Source organism: Colobus angolensis, unplaced genomic scaffold (genome assembly GCF_000951035.1).
Source record: "Colobus angolensis palliatus isolate OR3802 unplaced genomic scaffold, Cang.pa_1.0 Scaffold84, whole genome shotgun sequence".
In the NCBI taxonomy this organism is placed as follows: Eukaryota; Metazoa; Chordata; class Mammalia; order Primates; family Cercopithecidae; genus Colobus; species Colobus angolensis.
In genome coordinates, this window is record NW_012122265.1 from 2,281,030 (window position 1) to 2,301,107 (window position 20,078).

At 61.7% G+C, this 20,078-nt stretch overlaps 3 protein-coding genes across 12 annotated transcripts in view; 2 read left to right on the forward strand and 1 right to left on the reverse strand.

The window, feature by feature from the left end:
* CD81 (CD81 molecule) overlaps positions 1-13,329 on the forward strand; it is a 23,020-nt gene extending 9,691 nt beyond the window's left edge. For 2 of the 5 annotated variants that reach the window (XM_011930087.1, XM_011930090.1), the window contains exons 2-8: positions 6,102-6,216; positions 9,811-9,908; positions 10,801-10,875; positions 11,352-11,456; positions 11,805-11,906; positions 12,561-12,647; positions 12,737-13,329. In XM_011930087.1, the coding sequence (XP_011785477.1) occupies positions 6,102-6,216; positions 9,811-9,908; positions 10,801-10,875; positions 11,352-11,456; positions 11,805-11,906; positions 12,561-12,647; positions 12,737-12,799 (645 nt within the window). In that variant the 3' untranslated portion in view covers positions 12,800-13,329. Of the gene's footprint in view, positions 1-187; positions 221-1,010; positions 1,174-1,427; positions 1,522-1,911; positions 1,999-6,101; positions 6,217-9,810; positions 9,909-10,800; positions 10,876-11,351; positions 11,457-11,804; positions 11,907-12,560; positions 12,648-12,736 lie in introns of those variants that run through there. The other 3 variants (XM_011930089.1, XM_011930091.1, XM_011930088.1) reach the window with 3 other exon arrangements.
* A 753-nt stretch (positions 13,330-14,082) lies between these two features.
* On the reverse strand, positions 14,083-18,206 carry LOC105503238. The gene is made up of 2 exons (XM_011930099.1): positions 18,144-18,206; positions 14,083-18,107 (listed from the first exon to the last, which is right to left on the reverse strand). The coding sequence occupies exon 2, from the start codon at positions 17,030-17,032 to the stop codon at positions 16,055-16,057; it is 978 nt and encodes a 325-aa protein (XP_011785489.1). The 5' UTR covers positions 17,033-18,107; positions 18,144-18,206; the 3' UTR covers positions 14,083-16,054.
* TSSC4 (tumor suppressing subtransferable candidate 4) lies at positions 16,372-19,805 on the forward strand. 6 transcript variants are annotated; one of them, XM_011930098.1, is made up of 5 exons: positions 16,518-16,681; positions 17,852-18,024; positions 18,211-18,367; positions 18,528-18,569; positions 18,762-19,805. In XM_011930098.1, the coding sequence occupies exons 4-5, from the start codon at positions 18,551-18,553 to the stop codon at positions 19,538-19,540; spliced, it is 798 nt and encodes a 265-aa protein (XP_011785488.1). In that variant the 5' UTR covers positions 16,518-16,681; positions 17,852-18,024; positions 18,211-18,367; positions 18,528-18,550; the 3' UTR covers positions 19,541-19,805. The 6 variants fall into 6 exon arrangements, with proteins under 6 accessions (XP_011785486.1, XP_011785485.1, XP_011785487.1 ...); XM_011930096.1 differs by having other exon boundaries at positions 16,372-16,681; positions 17,715-18,024; positions 18,528-19,805; XM_011930095.1 differs by having other exon boundaries at positions 16,372-16,681; positions 17,715-17,855; positions 18,528-19,805.
* Positions 19,806-20,078: the final 273 nt, after the last annotated feature.

Here is a 20,078-nt window from a genome sequence, read left to right on the forward strand (position 1 = left end):
GGGGTGGGGCGTCTCGGGAGGTGGGGCGTCTCGGGAGGTGGGGCGCCTCGGAGGTGGGGCATCTGAGGAGGTGGAGTGTCTTGGGGGGCGGGGAATCTTTGGGGCTGGGCCACTTGGGAGGCGGGACCATCATGAGGACAGGGCATCTCAGAAGCTGGGCCCCTCCGGAGGCTGGAGTATCTTAGGAGGTGGGAGCTGGTAGCAGAGAGGCGTCCCACAGGCAAGCTTTGAGCAGGGAGGCGCCTGTATGGAGGTCTATGTGGGGAGAGGGATGACAGGAGGTCCAGATTCCAGCACTTATGAAACCTGTGTTGGAGAGCCGGGTGCTGCTGTTCAGGCTGAGTTGTGTGGATGTCAGCTTCCGCACTTTGATTTCCTGGTTTGAGAGAGGCTGAGATGGGCCTGAGGTCACCTAGGTGAAAGGCACTCAGCAGCCAGGGCCTTGGGCTGCCCTCTACCTCATCACCATGAAAGCGGGACTCTCTCTTTTAACTGACATCCGGGCTCCATAGTTACTCCAGTCCTAACTCTGATTGATCCTAAAACTGCACTTCTAAGGACACGGCTTTGTTTTTTCCCACGCTGCTGCTTGCCCCTGGGAAGAGCTGGCTCCGCCTCGGAAGAAGTTAGCACCAAGATGGCAGCCTGGAGCCTTTGGGGCCCAGAAGAAACACTGGCCCCCAGGAGTTCAGTCATCAGGGACTTGGGATGTGGGGGCTTTTCAAACAGCTTTATTTAGACGTGATTGACACACAGTCAATGCAGATGTTTAAAGGGAACAACTTGGTAAATGTTGACAGATTTATACCCCTGTGAAACCATCACCAACTCCCCAAGCGCCTCTGGGACCCTTGGGATCCCTGCTTCCTGCCCCTCCTCCCCGTCCCAGGGCAACCACAGGCCCTCGCTGTGGGCGCACACAGCGTGCATTTCAACAAGTGAGCTCAGAAGGCTCTTGTGCACCGTTGCTGTTCTCCCTCTTTGGTTCAGCACAATTACCCAGCAACCCACCGTGCTGTGGCGTGCCCGTCGTCTCTGCACCCGTGCTGTGGCGTGCCCGTCGTCTCTGCACCCGTGCTGTGGCGTGCCCGTCGTCTGTTCCTTTTTATTGCCGAGCAGGGTTGCACCCACGTGTGCAAGGCCGCGATGGCTCCCAGGTCCACCCGTTCACCAGTCAGTGGGCATGTGGGTTGTTTCCGTGTGGGGCATTTACAAGAAACGCTGCTGGAACATTTGTGTACAAGTCTTGTGTGAACCTAAGTTCATCTCTCTTGGATAAATACCTGGGCGTGGAGCAGCTGGGTCATGTGAATGTGGGTTTCACCACTTAAGCAGCAGTGTTACATAACTGCCAAACTGTTATTCAAGGTGGCTGGACCATTTTACAGCCCCCGTTGCGTGCGCCCCAGTCGCCTCCCCCAGCAGCATGTGCTGTGGTTGGTCGTTTTCACGGCAGCCAATCCTCTGGGTGCGCTCAGGCCGTGGCTGCGGCTTGACCTGGGTTTCCTGGTCCCTAGCGAGGTGGAGCATCTCTTCGTGTGCTTATTTGCTGTGTGTGTGTCTTCTCTGGGGAAGGGTCTGTTCCTGTCTTTTGCCCATCTTGTAAAGCTTGTGTTGCCGGTTTGCTTGCTGTTGAGTTTGGAAAACTCTGCATACGTTCAGGGCACACGTCCTTTACCAGGCCCTGCCCCGTGTCTTTCGGAGAGCAGGTGGTTTCCGCGTTCCTGACTCTGGGGAACTCTAGTCCTGCCACGTGGGGTCTGTTATGGGGCAGGGGCACCTCTGCCTTTCCCACCACGGCTTTGGTGCTGCCATTGCCCTCCCTTGTAGGTGGCCCTAGGGGAGCCCCTCCGCCTCCGTTTCCTCATCCAGAAACTGGGGGTGACCATCACCACCATCGTTGTCACCTAGCTCCAGCTCAAGGTCCCTGCTGAAGGCCGGAGAGCTCAGCGTGGCCCCCTGTGGGTCCATGCTAGGGCTGGGAAGACCAAGGCCCAGGTGAGGCCTCTGCTCAGTGCCTGGCACTCCTTCGTGCCCCATTTTTCCACCCAGGGTGGCTCCCGACTGTTTCTGGTAGCCTCGGGGACAATTGAGGTGGGCAGGCTGGCGTCACCCCCGTTTCCCACTGTCCTACCCACCCCCTCCTGGCCCAGCTGCTCTGCCCTATTAAAAGTCACATGGGCCCTCGGGTCCTTCCTGGTGTTGACCCAGGCTCTCCAGGCCCTGCAGGCCAGGACCAGCCTTCCCTGCAACCCTCAGCAGAGGCCTGGGGCCGGGGCTTGTCTGGGGGCAGCCTTCCCACACGCCCCTGGAGTCTGAAAAGAAGCCCTTTCCCAGAGCACAGCAAGAAGCTGCAGCATGGCCTGGAGTCCCACCGTTAGCAGGTTCGGGGTTTAGGCTAAGCTTTGCTGTCACTACCTTTCTGTTAGGACGTTGTGCCCATTAGATGCGGTCATCCCCTCAGTGCCCAGGCTAGAGGAGGGGTGGTCCCTGCCCAGCCAGGGAGGGCGTGGGATGGATCAGCCCCTAGGGAGCAGCTTCCGAGCCAGGCACGGTTCCAGGATCAGCTCTGTTTTATAGAGGGGGACACTGAGGCACAGGGAGCCCGGGGACCCTTCCAGCAGCCCCGCAGCTCCTGTGGCTGAGTCAGGGTTTGCCACCAGGTCTCTGTGGGGATGAGGCTCCCCCATCCACCTGCCCCACTCTGTCCTGGAACAGCTCTCAAAGCGGTCTCTGGACCATAGTTTCAAAACAAAATAAGCAATGTTTTCAGAGGCCCTGGAGGAAGCCAGAGTTACCACGGCAACTCTCGGCCTCGCCACCACCTCCTCCCACCAGGCTGCAGATGGAGCCAGCTCAGGAGGGCAAAAGGGTGAGGACAGCCAGGCTCTCTGGGGCCACCCCCCAGCCCCCACCCTTCTTGCCTCTCCTGCACTGTTCACGGCCCTCCCTGTGCTCCCACGGGTGTAATGGGCACAGAAGAACTAGGAGCTGTCTGTTCCTGCAGGATTCTGGAAGCCAGGGACCCCTGATCTCCCTGGGGCCTTGTCATGTGAGGGGCACACTTGGGGTCCCAGCTGCCAGCTGGCTTCCAGTACTGCCTGCAGGTGCACGTCAGGCCCTCGGTGATTCTAACACACCTTCCACTCGGCAGGAAGAGCTTCAGTGTGGGGCCTGGGCAGGGGAAGTAGGCTGCCATCCTCTCTAAACCAAAGTATGAAAATTGAGTGGAAACTCCCATAGGAGGGCAGGAGGTACAGCTCCTCAGAAGAAGGTCTGAGAAACCACAGCCCAGGTTGTTGTGTCGGGTGTGTGGAGAAGGTGCTCTGGCAGGCCCGCTACGGGGGACCATCAACAACCCCTTTGGGGTGAGAGCCCCATGAGACAGGGTCTCGCTCTGTCACCAGGCTGGAGTGCAGCAGCATTGTGGTCACAGCTCACTGCAGCCTCCAACACCTGGGCCCTGGGCCCACAGTCTGCCCACCTCAGCCTCGCAGGTGGCTGGGACCACAGGCATATGCCACCATGCCCAGCTAATTATTTTTACTTTTAGTAGAGATGGGGTCTTGATATGTTGCCCAGGCTGGTCTTAGACTCCTGGCCTCAAGCAGTCCTCCTACCTCAGCCTCCCAAAGCTCTGGGATTGCAGATTGCAGGCGTGAGCTACCACACCTGGATAATGTTTTTCTCGGAGACAGAGCCTCGCTCTGAGACTCAGGCTGGAGTGCGGCGGCACAATCCTAGCTCACTGCAGCCTCAATCTCCTGAGCTTAAGCGATCCTCCCGCCTCAGCCTCCTAAGGTACTAGGATTACAGGCACTTGCCACCACGCCCAGCCCCCTCTGGCCTTATTGTCTGTCAGGCCCAGCTTAGGTCCTGGGGAAGGGGAGGCAAGAGTGTGAGGGAAAGGGGGAAGAGGTATAGAGCCCCCAGCTCCTCCACCCACCCGAACCCTCACCAAGGCCCTAGACCGGCCTGCCTGGGGAGTCCTCAGGGCTTTCCTTGGGTATGGGCCATGGTACTGGGGCCCGAAGCTCACACTCTGCTGGGCACAGCCCCCTGCCCACTCCCACCTTGGGGCCTTGCTTCCCTGGCAGGGCCGTTGGAGCAGGAGTGGGGCTATCCAGGTGGTGGTCTTGGGTCCAGCTCCCAGTTTCTCCTTTTTTTTTTTTTTTTTTTTTTTAAGCTTTCGGTTTCTCTTCTGCAGTTGACCGGCAGCCCTGCATCTGTGGTGGGGTCGGCGCCTGGTGCTGGTGAGGCAAGGCCTCAGCTGCTGGGACAGGACCTGCCTGGCACCCAGCTGGTGGCAGAGCCAAGCATTCCGACTCAGCTCTGGGAGCAGCTGCCTTCTGGGCTGACACTCTCCGCTGGGGAAGTTGTGCCCTCATCGCCCCGGGTGCCTCCTCACCTGGCTGATTTCATCTTATGTCCCCCTGCCTCCTCCTCCAGGAAGCCCCCAGGGCCTGGCCCTTTGTGAGAGTGGCATGGAGGAGGAAGGCAGACTCGCCCAGGCCAATGGGAGCCGGATGGTGGCCACACTTGTGGGGCCCTGACCCCACAGGCTTCTTCAGCACGCCCTGGCGTGGGTGGTCCCTGCCTGAGTGCTGCGCACGGCTGTCTGCCAGACTGGGTTTTAGGGGATTCTGGTCCTGTCCTCCTGGGGCAGCAGGGGGGTAAAGCCTGACCCACCCAGACTGTCCAGCAACAAGGGCCTCCTGTTGTGGACCAGGGACCCTGGGACTGGCTGCGTCCTAGGGATGCAGTGTCTCCAGGCTGCTGGAGGGTTGTGGGGCCATGTTCATGCCTGGGGCAGGAAGAAGCCCCAGGAGGGGTCTGAAGGGGACCCAGTCCCCATCCTGTCTAGCAGGGAGGAGCATCTGCAAGAGGCGACTGACGGGTCCTGGAGTGGAGGAGGGTAGGGGCAGCAGGAGGCCGAGGGGTCCTGGAGTGGAGGGTAGGGGCAGCAGGGCTCAGGGTCACTGGTCATTTATGGGGATCACATGGCCACAGTGTGCCCTGCATGGTGCTAGGCACAAGGGACAGAAGAAAAGCCTGTGTCCCCTCCCACCGCCAGAGGGCTGGGCACTGCCCCTAGGGAGAGAGGAGGAGTTGGTGCGTGCGGAGGGGGGCCTAGGGCACGTGCCTGGCCTGGTCGGATGATCAGAGTGGGCTGAGCTGAGCCTGGTCTGGGGCCCAGTCTCAAAGGTAGACCCCACCTGGCTAGAGTTGGTTGTGTGCACACAGGGCGACCTGGCGTCGAGGGCCTCTCCTCTCTGTGAGCCCCATCCCCGCCGGCCGGACTCCCAGCACAGCCCCCTTCCTGCCCCAGCTGCTGAGCGGCAGTGCTGGGCCGGCTTCTGTGCACCCCTTCCCCCAGCCCATCTTGGAAACCACAGCAGCTTCCTTCCTCCCAAGTTTCCCTTCCCAGGGCTGATGGCAGCAGGGATGTATCCCACAAACCCCGCAGGCCCTGGTGCCTACAGCTTGGCCCGGTGACATCAAATCCTACTCCGTCCTCCTGGCAGCAAAGATGGGGTGCCCCCGCCCCAGAGTTTTCAGCACCCCCAGACAGAGGCAGTGCCCCAACGAGCTCAGAACTCTTGGGGTGGTGCCGCATCCTTGCAGGAGGGTGTGGTGGTCCTGGGATGCTCAGGTCCTGGTATCTCCTCTGGCCAGATACGGAAAGTGAAACTACAGGGTGTCCAATTAACCTTGAACTTCAGATAAACACCAGATTATTTTTTTGTATGTCCCATGCAATATTTGGGACACACTTATCCTAAAGAAGTATTCCGTTTTCATCTGAGAGGCAGATTGACCCGGCATCCCGTGTCTTCCTGGCAGTCCCGTGCTGGAGTCACACGCCACAGGTGCAGGGCAGGGCCAGGCTCCAAGAAGATGGCGGCCAAAGCACCTGCCTCATGCTTCCTGACTCCCGGGGCTCCTCGGGGCATTGCGAAAACCAGGGCAGCAGAGCTGACACCTGGTCCCTGCTCGGGAGCCAGCGGGTGGCTCAGCAAGGCAGGAGGCTGCTCAGGCTGCGCGTGTGGGGCAGGCGCAGCCCTCTTGGTACGTGTGACACCGTTCCTGCTCTTTCCCAGCTGGCTGGAGGCGTGATCCTGGGTGTAGCCTTGTGGCTCCGCCATGACCCGCAGACCACCAACCTCCTGTATCTGGAGCTGGGAGACAAACCTGCGCCCAACACCTTCTACGTAGGTGAGTGCGCATGTGGCCGCAGATGCATTCAGGGAGGGCTTCCAGGAGGAGGCAGGGCCTAGCCTTTTGGGTGAGGACATGGAGGGTGAAAGGCAGTCGGGCATGGCATGTCTGGGCAGGGAGGCGGCCCTGGAAAGGGCTCTGGGCACAAGGGTTGAAGTGGAGGTGGGCCTGTGGCCTGCTGGCTCCTCTGGCCTGAGCCAGGGCAGGGGGTGGCAGCCAGGCCTGGGCAGGGACCGTGTCGAGAGCTTGCTTATTTTAAGTGTGGGGTTATTTCAGGGGAGGCTCCCGGGGAAGGGTGGGGCTGGATGCCTGGGCTGCACTGAGCCTGGGAGGGAGGGAGGGATGGAGCTCAAGGGATGGAACCCAGTGAGGGGTGGAGAGGGGGCAGGGGAGGAGTGGAGAGGGGGCAGGGGAGGGGTGGAGAGGGGCAGGGCAGGGGTGGAGAGGGGGCAGGGCAGGGGTGGAGAGGGGGCAGGGCAGGGGTGGAGAGGGGTGGAGACACCCCAGAGGCTGGTGTGACTCAGCTGCCTCTGCAGGCAGCTGCACCTTGCGGCCTTATTAGGCTGCGTGTGGGGGACTGGGCTGCCCTCCCCACCCCCAGGAGCAGAAGTGATGGAGGAGGAGGCGGGCAGGGGCAAGGCCCGGAGCAGGAAGAGGACCATCTCACTGTGCAGAGCAGCACCCCTCCTCCTGGTACCCCTGGCAGGGCTGCTGCTGGTGGGGCTCTGGAGCATTTGTTGAGATGCTTCTGTCCTTAGAGGAGGCCTCTGGGATGGCCCTCTTGCCCTCAGAAGCTGAGGGGTGGGTGGGGTGGGCAGCCTGCGTGTTCCCAGTCTTCAGGGCTTCCCTCAGCCGGCAGGTGCCCCCAGGCCTGGAGCTGTAGGGCCAGGCCCCCCGCCAGTTACGGAGGCTGCTTGGCTTGGTTGCTGAACTAGGGCCCCAGGAGGCCCGAAATGGCCCCACACCTGCACCATCCCGCCTCTGTGCAGTCACCCCAGGGCCAGGTGAGGACCCTGGCCACACTGCGTGCCCGTTCCTTCTTCCCCATACCCCGCTGGTGCTGGGGTCCAGACGGTGTCAACAGGGACAGTCCCTGTCCTCCCCAGAGACAGAAGCCTGTGGCCCGCAGAGGGTTTCTGGGCCCAGCCGATCCTGGGGAGGGTCCTGTGACCCTGCCCATAGGTTCCTGGCCTCTCTCGGGGCCGTGGTGCCCTCACAGGTGTGTGTCAGGAGAACGGGAAAGGCTGCTTGTCCCAGGGGCTCGTGTGGAGACACCCCCTGCACGCAGCTGGGGTGCTCCTGCCCGCATCCTCAGAAGCACTCGGCTTAGCTTTGCCCGTGTGCCTGGGCTATGGGCAGCAAAGCTTGGCCAGCATCCTCCTATCTCCGAGGGTGCATCTCTACTGGGAGGCCCCTCCCGGGCCGCTTCCTCCCCGCTCCCCAGATCATTAGGGCTATTTGGGGTCCAGAAGGTCCTCCCAGCCATCCTGGGCCTTGTCCTCCAGGGCCACCAGTCCAGCCAGTGACAACCACAGCATGGCCTAGAACGAGGCTGCCCCCAGCACATTCCTCGGACTCCTGTCCAGGGACAGGAGGGGGCTGCCCCCCTTCTCCAGGACCTGGGGCCAGTGGGTGTGAGGCAGGGGTTCCTGGAAGGGGTTACTCTCCAGGCACCCAGTGACCAAGCCTTGTGGCTAGAGCAGCTCCCACTGCTGGGCCGGCGTCCGGCCCTGTGTGGCCGGAGAGGAGCTGAAGGGTTGCTAAGCTTCGGGCTGGGGCAAGGACAGGGGACACCCCAGAGAAGTATGCCAGGCCTCCTTCCTGTGCCCCACTCTCAGCAGAAGCAGAGGTCACAGGCTGTGCTGAGGCCCCATGGGGTAGTGGTGCTGCCTCCACAGTGCCAGGGCGAGGCTGGTGTTGGAAGCCAGGATCTGACCCGCGTGGTGTCACCGTGGTCGCATCAGAGCTCCAGCCCCAGAGCTGCCCACCCTCGGTCCTTGGCTCGGGTTTCCCTGGGCTGGAGGAGCCTGCTGTTGTGTTGACCACACGACCACAGGACCTGTCACCTCCGACATGGGCTCTGCCTGGGTCCCCACTGGACGGAGACCCCTTGGAGCTCCTCTGGCCATCAAGTCCTTGCTCATCCCAGAACTGGCCTTCTGGAGCCTCTTGCTGTCCCCGATGTGGGCCGGGCCCTGCCAAGGGCTTTTTTTTGCAGCGCTGGGAACAGGGCGGGTTTGCTGGGCTCACTCCCCTCAGAGACGCTGCGGGTGCGGTGGGTTAGGCCTGAGGGCTTTAGAGAGGAGCCTGGGGTGGGGCTGGGGCCTGGCAGGGGGTCTGGCAGCCCTGGGCCTCCCACCTCCTGTCAGGACCAAAAAAGGCAATGCGCCCCTCCTGACCTGCACCCCTGAGTGAATCCAACCTTGCAACCCAGGAGTGTCAGGACCTGAGGGGAGGGAGACCTGGCTCCTGGGCACCGTGCCCGTAAGGAGGTGGCCACCTGCAGGGCATTGCTGGCAGAGGCTTCATCTGATCAGGCAGGAGGCTGGGCGGCCAAGCCCTAGATGTGGGTGTGTGCTCTGCCCGGCGGCGAGTCCTGCCCCAGGCAGCTTCTCCCGTGGACTGGCTGGGCAGGGACAATGGGCCTGGCCGCGAGGAGGGGCCTGGGCTGCCTTCTGCATTGCCGCAGCGACGGGACAGCCCCGCCTGCTGAGGGATGGGGGATGGGCAGGCACTGAGAGACACTAACAGCTGTCCCGAGGGTACAGGCCCTGTCTGGGTGGCCAGGCCCATGTCTCGGGCCCACAGTGTGCCGCCCCCCGCCTTGGACGGCGCCTTCTCCCTCCCCAAGTGTGTGCTGCCCAGCCAGGGGCCGTGGGGGAGTTCGGGAGGGCTGGCCTACGTGTCCTGGTCCAGCTGTCCCAGGTGGGGTGCTGGGCTTCAGCCCTCAGCCCAGGGCCTAGGAAGCCAACTTGATCTGCCCACACAGCAGCCAGGTTCAAACGCAGGTCCCATAACCGAAGTGCTGCTGTGCAGCCAAGATAGGGGGCAGGAGCCAGCAGGGCCCCGCCCTCCTCTCGCACCACACTGGGGAGGCAGCATTGGTTCTGGTTCCGGTTCCTGGGCTGCCCCCTCAACCCCGGCCTACAGCGGGGCCCACCCTGTGCCTTCTGATGCCACTCCTTCCCCACGCCGAGTCCCAGAGGCTTTGGGAGTGGGTGCAGGTGGTGGGTGGCGGGTGGCAAGTGCAGGCGGTACGTGGTGGGTGTGGCAGGTGGCGGGCTGTGGGCCACACCGTAGATGTCATCCCTGCGAAGCACCTGTCACCAGCACTCAGAGCACTCACGAGGTGCACAGTCCCCACGTGGCCTCCTCAGTCTCCGTCCCGTGTCATGGGAGAGGTAACTGAGGCACAGAGAACTCACCAGGCCAGGCTGGGATGTGGGGTCCCTCGCTGCTCATCCCTGGCCATCAGTAACCCCACATCTTCCCAGCTGGGCGGCCCGTGGTGGGGTTGGCACCCAGGACCCTCCGGGGTCTTGGGCTGTGACGAGTGTGCAGGCACCCACCCGGTGTCTCTCTCTCCGCAAGGCATCTACATCCTCATCGCTGTGGGTGCTGTGATGATGTTCGTTGGCTTCTTGGGCTGCTACGGGGCCATCCAGGAATCCCAGTGCCTGCTGGGGACGGTAAGGCGGGGAGGACTCTGGGAATTCGTGGCCCAGGCTGCAGACACCTGGGCCCAGGAGGGGCTGGGGGCTGCGTCTAGCCCTGAGGAGGGGCCAGAGCTGGTGCTCAGGGACGGTAAGGCGGGGAGGACTGGGAATTCGTGGCCCAGGCTGCAGACACCTGGGCCCGGGAGGGGCTGGGGGCTGCATCTAGCCCTGAGGAGGGGCCAGAGCTGGTGCTCAGGGTGGAACCTAGAGTTCTGGGGGAGGTGGCTCCTGTGCCCTGGTTTTCCTGTTTGGTTTTTAAATTAAATCCCATCGTGCTTGATCTCCATCGTGGCCAGTTCCTACGTGACCGCTCTTCTTTGTCAAAAAATAGCCACAAATACAACAGGGAGCAAGCCTTAGCTCTGAGGCGAGCCTCAGCGTTCGGGCACACTGCCCCCAGTGGGAAGCCCAGGCCTGGCTGTGCCATCCAGGGCCTGGCCAGTCCAGGAAGAGGGAGCGGGGAAACTGAGGCACATCCCATAGCTCCCCCTTCCTGTGGGGAGCAGGAGCAAGGGGGTGGGGAAGACCAGTCAGGGGTCATGCTGCTGCACACGCCTCCCTGGGGGCTGCAGATGTCCTGGACTCACCAGCCTGTGACCCCACCCCTCGCGCCCCGCCCCATCTACCCCGTCCTGCGGAGCCTGGTGCCGCGTGGGGACATCGTGGCTTTGACAGCTCCTTCCTGGACTGAGTCTTAGGCCCTGTGCCCCAGGGCTCCACACAAGCTGCTCACTCTGGTCAGGTCGTGGGCTGGTGACTCCCACTAGCCCCTCACACACACACCTGCTGGGCACCTGGGTGTGTGTCCTGGGGCCCTTCCCACAGCCTGCCCTCTTTCCTCCCTCTGGCCACTGCCTGGCTCCAGTTCTTCACCTGCCTGGTCATCCTGTTTGCCTGTGAGGTGGCGGCCGGCATCTGGGGCTTTGTCAACAAGGACCAGGTGAGCCTGGGTGCGTGGGTGTGCCCCTCACCCGCCACACCTCCCCTGTCGCGGGTGCGGTGGGTGAGGAGGGCACCCTCCTCTCCCGTGGCGGGTTGGGCGGGTGAAGGGCACCCTCCTCCCCTGTTGCGGGTGGGGTGGGTGAGGGGGGCTCCCTCCTTTCCTGTCGCGGGTGGGGCTTGGGCTGACCCATGGTTTGTGGGAGCTCTTTGGGCTCCTCCTGGGTCCCCCTTGCTAGGAGGATCTCCAGGGGCTTTATGGAGGAGGCAGCACTGGGGCTGAGCACAAGGCCCACCTCCCGTGTCCCAACACCCCTGGGGCAGCTGAGAGTGCAGAGTCCTTGTTCTCTGCGGTCTGGCCTCGAAGCCACCCTGCCCAGGGAGAGCCTGGGAAAAATGTGTCCGCCTGGGGCGGGGTGGGGTGGGGGAAAGGTGGGGGAGGTCCCCCCTGTGCATGTGACCGCACCCCTCCCCCAGATCGCCAAGGATGTGAAGCAGTTCTATGACCAGGCCCTACAGCAGGCCGTGGTGGATGACGACGCCAACAACGCCAAGGCCGTGGTGAAGACCTTCCACGAGACGGTGCGGCCCGCGGGGGCGAGGGCGGGGAGCAGGGCCGCGGGGACCCGGCTGGGGAGTGTCTCGTCCTGGACAAATCCTGCCTCCGCCCAGACCTCAGGAGCAGGAGGTGCCCTTGGGACCTCCAGGACCCCTGGGCTCAAGTGGTCCTCGGGTGGGAACCTAGTGGGCCAGGCTGGCCCAGGGTGTGGAAGGCTCTGAGCAGCGCAGCTGAGGAGGAAGAAGGCTGGCCCCTGGATGCGTTCTGCAGTGGGGAGTGCTGCATACCCCTGGCCGCCTCCCCGTGGGTTCCCCAGAGCCGCCATCCCCCGGTCACGTCCAGGGCTGACCTCGCACCCCCGCTCTCTGCAGCTCGACTGCTGTGGCTCCAGCACGCTGACCGGTCTGACCACCTCAGTGCTCAAGAACAATCTGTGTCCCTCAGGCAGCAACATCATCAGCAACCTCCTCAAGGTGCGCGAGGCCGCCGGGGCCGCGCCTGATCCCCTCGTGCCGCCCAGCCCCTGGGTGGGGTCGGCAGGTCACACGGCAGCCCCACGGGGAGCGACCACGCTGGGTGGCGTGGCCCCTGCCCGGGCTGCTCTGCTGGAGGGTCGGGGTGGGACTGCATCTGGCCCACGAGGAAGGCAGGTGCCCTGCGCTGCGCATGCCGGGTGAAGAAGGTGGAGGCTCTGGGGGGCGGGAACTCACCTGCACCCCCAGCTCCGCGTGTGCACTCGTGGGTGTGGACGTCCCTGACAGCCTGTACCTGGCAGGGCCTGCAGGCCGTATAGTGCCCTGTGGAAGTTGCCTGCTGAGGCCTCAGTGAAAGTCGTCAGTGGGTGCACATCAGTGATGCTGTAGGGGTCTAGTGACACCAATGATCGTGATCTCAGGGGAAAACGGCACAGTGTGTGCCAGGCATTTCGTGTTTACATTAAAAAGAGTGGAAAACAGAAAGCCGGCAGAGGCTGGGCCGCTGCACCCACCTGTTCCGAGGGAGGTGGGGGGGTGGGGGGCTGTTTCCAGGATTCCCCTCTGCACTTTCTGTGGTGACCACGGATTACTAAGTGACAACAGGGAGCCCGAGGCCCGGCCCCTGACCACACGCGCCTGGCCCCCCTGCAGAAGGACTGCCACCAGAAGATCGACGACCTCTTCTCCGGAAAGCTGTACCTCATCGGCATTGCTGCCATCGTGGTCGCCGTGATCATGGTGAGTGGGCGGGGGCGGAGGGCCTGTTCTCTGGGCTGCCCCTTCCGCAGGGCCCCATGCTGACCGCACCCCCCACCACCCTCCCGCAGATCTTCGAGATGATCCTGAGCATGGTGCTGTGCTGTGGCATCCGGAACAGCTCCGTGTACTGAGGCCCCGCAGCTCTGGCCGCAGGGACCTGTGCAGTGCCCCCCCGAGTGACCCGGACACTTCTGAGGGGCCATTACCGCCTGTGTATATAACATTTCCGGTATTACTCTGCTACACGTAGCCTTTTTACTTTTGAGGTTTTTTGTTCTGAACTTTCCTGTTACCTTTTCAGGGCTGACGTCACATGTAGGTGGCGTGTGTGAGTGGAGACGGGCCTGGGCCTTGGGGACTGGAGGGCAGGGGTCCTTCTGCCCCTGGGGTCCCAGGGAGTTCTGCCTGCTCAGCCAGGCCCCTCCTGGGAGCCACTCGCCCAGAGACTCAGCTTGGCCGACCTAGGGGTCTGTGTCCACCCAGCCCGCCCGTCCTGTGGGCTGCACAGCTCACCTTGTTCCCTCCTGCCCCGGTTCGAGAGCTGAGTCTATGGGCATTCTCTGCCTTCATGCACCTGTCCTTTCTAACAGTCACCTCCAACTGTAATCACAACATCCTGAATCCGTCATTTAATAAAGAAGGAACATCAGGCATGCTACCAGGCCTGTCCAGCCCCTCAGTGCCAGTGGCGTCTGAGACCTAGGGGTTGGCCAGAGGGCAGGGGAGTCCAGCACGGGTGGGGCTCGGCTCTGTGGACTGTGTGGGCTCCAGGGTAAGGGGGTGGGTTGGGATCCCTGGTATTCACAAAAGGAGTCACTCTGTAAAATTTGTGGAGTTATTTATTCTGAGCCAAATAAGAGCACCTGTGGCCTCTGACACAGCCCCGGGAGGTCCGGAGAACTGGTGCCCAAGGTAGTCCGGCTACTTGAATTTATACATTTTAGGGACGTGAGACATCGATCAATACATCTAAGATGCATGTTGGTTTAGTCAGAAAGGTGGGGCGATTTGAATGGGAGGGACTTTCAGGTCACAGGCGGATTAAAAGATGTTCTGATTAACAATTGGTTGAGTTTATCTAAAGACCTGAAATCAATAGAATGGACTGTCTGGGTTAAGAGAAGGAGTTGTGGAGACCAAGATTCTTATTATGCAGATGAAGCCTCCAGATTGTAAATGTTTCTTATCAGACTTAAAAAGATGCCAGAATCTTAGTTAATTATCTCCTGGATCAGGAAATAGACCCTGAAAGGGAGGAGGATTCTCTATTGAATGTAGATTTTCCCAAGAGACAGCTTTGCAGGGCCATTTCAAAATACATCAGAGAAATATATTTTGGGGTAAAATACTTGGATTTCTTTCCGGGCCCGCTGTCACATTGGTATCTTATTGATACACAGTCTGTTTTGTGAGTCTTAAGGTCTCTGTTTATTTTTAGACAGAGTTTCGCTCTTGTTGCCCAGGCTGGAGTGCAGTGGCGTCGTCTCGGCTCACTGCAACCTCCACCTCCCGGGTTCAAGCGATTCTCCTGCCTCAGCCTCCCGAGTAGGTGGGACCACAGGAATGCACCACCACACCCAGCTAATTTTGTATTTTTAGTAGAGACAGGGTTTCGCCATGTTGGTCAGGCTAGTCTCGAACTTCTGAACACCTGAACTCAGGTGATACACCAAGTGCTGGGATTATAGGTGTGAGCCACCACACCCAGCCTAAGGTGTCTGTTTTAATGTGAATTCCCACTGGAAAAGGGTATAATGAGGCACATTGGGCCACTCATGGTCATCATGGCCTGAACTAGCTTTTCAGGTTTACTTTAGAATGCTTTTGGCCAAGAGGTGTCCATTCAGTTGGTTGGGGTTGCTTAGAATTTCACTTTGGGTTTAAACCAGGGAGTAACTCCAGGTAGCCAAGGGTCCTTTTTGGGAGGGTTCTCTGTGCTCTTTTTTGGGAGAGGCCCTGTGTTGCCTGCATCCACTTCCACCCTGCCTCTTGGGCACACGAGGAGCACACAGTGTCAACAGGTGGGCAGGAGGGGTCGGGCAGCCAGGGAATGCAGTATGAGATGGGCTGGGGGTCGGGGCTGGGTGCGCTGCAGGACTCCTCCTCCTCCTAAGGGACGGCAAAGGATGGACACACCGCCCCCTCCCGAGCATTTGAGGGTCTCTGCCCTGCCCATCTATTTCCTGTAAATGTTCCTTTGAGGAGCTGGTGGCGCAGACCTGAGCCGCATCTCAAAGGGGCTGGAGGGGAAGAAAGGACTCGTCCCACTAGGGAGCCCACCCAGCCCCGCAGCGGGCGGTGACTGGGGGGTGGACAGGCTCTGGGGCTAAGCAGCCCCTGCGCTCCGGGTCCTTTTCCCTTTGTCCCAGCTCCTCCAGCCAATGGGCTTGGTCTAGACTCTCCGACCTTCCCCTACATCGAGGGGCGGGGCTTGCTCTGGGTCAGGCTGCTTTTCCCTAGTTGCAGGGAGGGGGATGCTGGCACATTTAACTGACCCCTGGAGGAAATGAGTGCCTGGGAATTCATGTCTAGGGCTCCCAGCAGCCTCTCTGCAGGCCAATTTGGAAACTGTCCCCAGCCCTGCATTTTAGGGGGTTACAGAGTCTCAGCAAGCCCTCCTCCCCTGCTGCTCCCGACTTCCAAGCCTGCACTGGTTGGGGTAACAGGATGGTTCAAGGAGCCCCCTCTCTACTTTCCACTATGTTCCCTGTGGGGAGGGAAGAGCAGTTTAAGGAATAAGGTATCCCAAAGGCGCACAGTAGACCGGGGGCCGAGGAGTGGGTCCTGGTCCTGCTTCCCCTCCTTTTCTCTAGGCTGAGCCACAGCAGGTCCTCGAATTCTATTTCCCAGCGGATGCCAGGGCAGCAGGCCCTGGGGGAGTTCTCTCTCCAGCCTTTCAGAGGGACCAGAGGTCTAGCAGCCAAGGGGAACTCAGATTCCGTGACCGTGTGGGGCATGAACTCTCCCAGCTGAGAAGGGGCACAAGGTGCCAACAGGGCCCAGTGGCCAAGGGCGACGCGGCTTGTAGAAGGGAGAACCTCTGCCTCTGCCTGGACCCCCTGCCGTGGACAGGCTCCCAAGCATGGCGGAGGCCAAACCTTCCCAGCTGCTGCCCACCCAGCCACGCTGACTTGGAAGCTTGAGCGTTCAGCGGCGTCCATTCTGCCCGGAAGGACCAGGGACCTGGCCCCGGCTTCCCTGCAGCGCCCTCGGGGGACGTCTCAGTGCCTCCCGGAGCCCGGACCAACGCACCACAGCTGAGGGCCCAGAGGTGTTAGGGTGGCCGGGCAACTGTGTGAGGACGACGCCCCACACTTCTGCGGCCAGGGCCCAGTAAACCCCTAGGGCTGGGAAAGCGTCGGCCCAGCCAGCGGGTAAAGCCCCCTTCACCCGTGGCCCAGCGGCCACGACCCTGCGTCCTCATCTCGGGCTGGGACCGCCTCTGCGTCTGGCCTGAGCGGGACCGTGGGATCCCGGGGAGCCCCGCCTCGCTGCATTGACGAAGCCCAGGAGGAGCGACAGTTACCGCTTCCGGTCATGACCGGAAGTGCCGGGAACGACATTCGTTCTCCATACGAGATGATGCACTTCCCGCCTGGGGCGGCCGCTGTTCTCGCGGCTTCCGGCAGGTGGCGCTGGGACCACGGGAAGCCGGCCCAGCTGTCGGTTAGCCGTCGAGCATTCTGGGAATTGCAGGCCTGGTCCCTCCTCTTCCTGTTCTTCTTGGTCAATTCCGGTCTTGGTTCCCCAACAAATGCCGTCGTTTCCGGGGCCGCTTCCGAGCCGGACCCAAGGGCCGGGGCGTAGGGTAGAGGGGCGGGCGCATGCGCAAGGGCTACACGTCCCGACAGGCGTCGGGAGTTGCGGCCCAGTGCCTTGTGGGAGTTGTAGTTCTGCAGGCGCGGAAGCCGCGGCGCTCGGCCGGCAGAGCACTCGGTTTCCCAGAGGGCTGAGCGCGCCGCGCAGAGGTGCGGCGCCGACCAAGATGGAGATGGCCGTGCATCCTTGAGCCGGTAGGTTTGGGCTGAGGGAGGACGGGCCACGGTGGCCGGCAGAGCCTCCGGAAGGTCACCGAGCGCAGCTTTAACACCTGAGCTCGGAGGCCCCGCTGTGCTCGCCGACCCCCGTACCTTGCGACCGGGCCCTTGGCACCCACAGCATCCTCGTGAGGCCCGGACTCGGGCCTGTCCAGCCCGACTTCGCACCGAGAGCCAAATTGGCACTGAGAGTTCGTTTTTTCCCTGGCGGGGAGGTCTTGCTGGCATATAGAGGGGAGAAAGGCCGGGCTCTGCATTCATGTGGAGAAAGAGACGGCTTCCTTCAGCCTCCGGACATGAAGGAGTCAACTCTGCCCTTCCACTCATTGCCGGGTCTCGCCGAGAACCCCGAGAACGGACTCCCGGAGTCCCTGTCTTGCAGCCCGATCCCCGCTCCCCCTCGGAGTGCCCCGCTGACCAGGCTGCTTCTGGCCGCGGCGGCGTTCTGCTGCAGAGGACGGGAGTGCGAATCTGGGAAGCAGGGGTCTGGTTGGAACTCCAGCTTTGTCTGCAACATACTGTGTGACTTGGGCAAATTTTGTCCCCCGCCCCGTACCTGCCAGCTTTAAAACGGTCATCAGTGTGGGGGGTGCTGGGTATCGCCTTTCCCTGGGGTGGCTTCTTCACTGAGGAGAGTCACGCCTCAGAGGAATTGAGGTCTTTCCTGTGTTTGACTTGGTGGAGGGCACTAACAGCCCCTAATAATACCCCTGACCCCATCCTTGTTGGGTGCACAAGACACAGGTCACCCTGGGCGGGCAAGGAGTGTTGGTAGCAGGAGAGGAGTCAGTGGATGGATGGCCGAGGACAGTGCAGAAGGGTGTGGATGGGCCGTCTCTTTTGCTTGGAAACGCAAGCTCTGAGGCACCTAGTCACTCTACCACTAAATGGGTACAGGAGGCAGCGCTTGTCTGCCCAGCTGGAAAGGCAAGGCATGTGCTGAGTGTTACAGGAGGAAGGCCACTGGAGGTCGCTCCAGGAGCTGCGGGGATTTGCCTCTGCCTAGCAGGGCTGCTCAAGGTGATGGTCGACACCCCACTTTCCCGAGAGCTTGACCCTCAGATGCCAGGGCCTTGACTGCAGATTCCTTGGGAGCTCCCGGCTATCTTCCAGCAAATAGGAGCAAACCTTTTCCCTGTGGATCAGGAAGGTGCCGGCTCTTTGTGGAGTACCAACTGCTCACCTTGCACAGCAAGCAGCTTATAAGTGGCCCTCCTTCCTGATCTTGGCCCTGGGTTTAAGCCCTGGGTGGCTGCTTCCTACTAAAATCGCTTAGTAGCTCCAAGCTTGCCTGCAGAGGGTTGGCACGACTAAATGAGGTAACGAGTCAAAAGTCCCTACCCTGAGTCCTAGCCTGTCAGGGGCTCTGAAAACCCAGACTTAGGTCGGTCCTGCCTGGCACCTTGAGAGGTGATAATGTGCTGGCACTGGACACAACCTGTTTCACACATGTGCGCTCTGGTCTGAGGTTGGTCCTCTCCCCCACCCCACCCACCTGCAGTTAGTTGAGCAGCTGAACAGCGGCAATGCCGGGGCACTCCCAGGCCTGAGACGACCACGCTTGTGCCACTGAGGACCTTCATCAGGGCTCCGTTCACCTGGCCCACTTGGCTGTCCAGTCACACTCCAGTGTCAACCACTGGCACCCAGCAGCCAAGAGAGGTGAGAGGAGGGCTTGGAGGGGGAGGCAGGACTCCACCCTGTGTGGGACAGTTCTGTCAGTTGATTCTCTACTTGTCCAGGGGCAGTGGATCTGCAGGGGGAACTCATTCTCAATACTGTTCCCCCTGAGAAACAAACTTCCTGGGCCGTTTTGGTTTAGGTGTGGCGTGGCCCTGGGGACCCATGGCTGATGCAGGGACAGGTGAGCCGTCCCCCAGCATGGAGGGTGAACACGGGACGGAGTATGACACGCTGCCTTCCGACACAGTCTCCCTCAGTGACTCGGACTCTGACCTCAGCTTGCCCGGTGGTGCTGAAGTGGAAGCACTGTCCCCGATGGGGCTGCCTGGGGAGGAGGATTCAGGTCCTGATGAACCACCCTCACCCCCGTCAGGCCTCCTCCCGGCCACGGTGCAGCCATTCCATCTGAGAGGCATGAGCTCCACCTTCTCCCAGCGCAGCCGTGACATCTTTGACTGCCTGGAGGGAGCGGCCAGAAGGGCTCCATCCTCTGTGGCCCACACCAGCATGAGTGACAATGGAGGCTTCAAGCAGCCCCTAGCGCCCTCAGGCCGGTCTCCAGTGGAAGGCCTGGGCAGGGCCCATCGGAGCCCTGTCTCCCCAAGGGTGCTTCCAGTCCCCGACTACGTGGCACACCCCGAGCGCTGGACCAAGTACAGCCTGGAAGATGTGACTGAGGTCAGCGAGCAGAGCAATCAGGCTGCCGCCGTGGCCTTCCTGGGCTCCCAGAGCCTGGCTGCCCCCACTGACTGCGTGTCCTCCTTCAACCAGGACCCCTCCAGCTGTGGGGAAGGGAGGGTCGTCTTCACCAAACCAGTCCGAGGAGTCGAGGCCAGACACGAGAGGAAGAGGGTCCTGGGGAAGGTGGGAGAGCCGGGCAGAGGCGGCCTTGGGAATCCTGCCACAGACAGGGGCGAGGGCCCTGTGGAGCTGGCCCATCTGGCCGGGCCCGGGAGCCCAGAGGCTGAGGAGTGGGGCAGCGCCCATGGGGGCCTGCAGGAGGTGGAGGCACTGTCAGGGCCTGTCCGCAGTGGGTCTGTGCCAGGTCTCCCGCCGGTGGAGACTGTTGGCTTCCATGGCAGCAGGAAGCGGAGTCGAGAGCACTTCCGGAACAAGGGCAGCAGCCCTGACGACCCAGGTGCTGAGGTCTGAGAGGGAGATGGCCCAGCCTGACCACACTGGCCACTGCCATCCTGCTGCCTTCTCAGTGGGGCTAGTCAAGGGGCAGCCTGGCCACTGCCCAGCTGGAATGGGAGGAAGCCTGCAGGCTGCCTGTAGGTGGCACTGGTGGCCCTGGCTGCAGCTCTGGGCGGCGTCCTCCCGAGCAGAGACCTGCTGAGGCTCCTGGGGTGTGGGGTGTGGGCTGGAAGCACTGGCTTCCTGGTGGGGACAATAAAGGTTTTGGGTCTTTCTCAGACTTTGTGTATATTTGGGCCCTGCTTACTCAAAGGGGTCTGTCGGCAGCAAGAGGTCCCCACACCTGACGGTGCCGGACCATTTGAGGGTGGCTGACACCTGCATCCCTGAACAGCAGATCACCCAGGTGACAGCAAGAGTTGGAAACCCCAGGCCTCCTCTAGGGCTTGTGGCTCAGTGGCAGGTGCCCAGCGAGTACCCTCAATGGGCCTGAGTGGGTCCAGAATCTGCCCTCCCCCAACCAAAGCCCACGGGATGCCATCAGCCCCAGGCC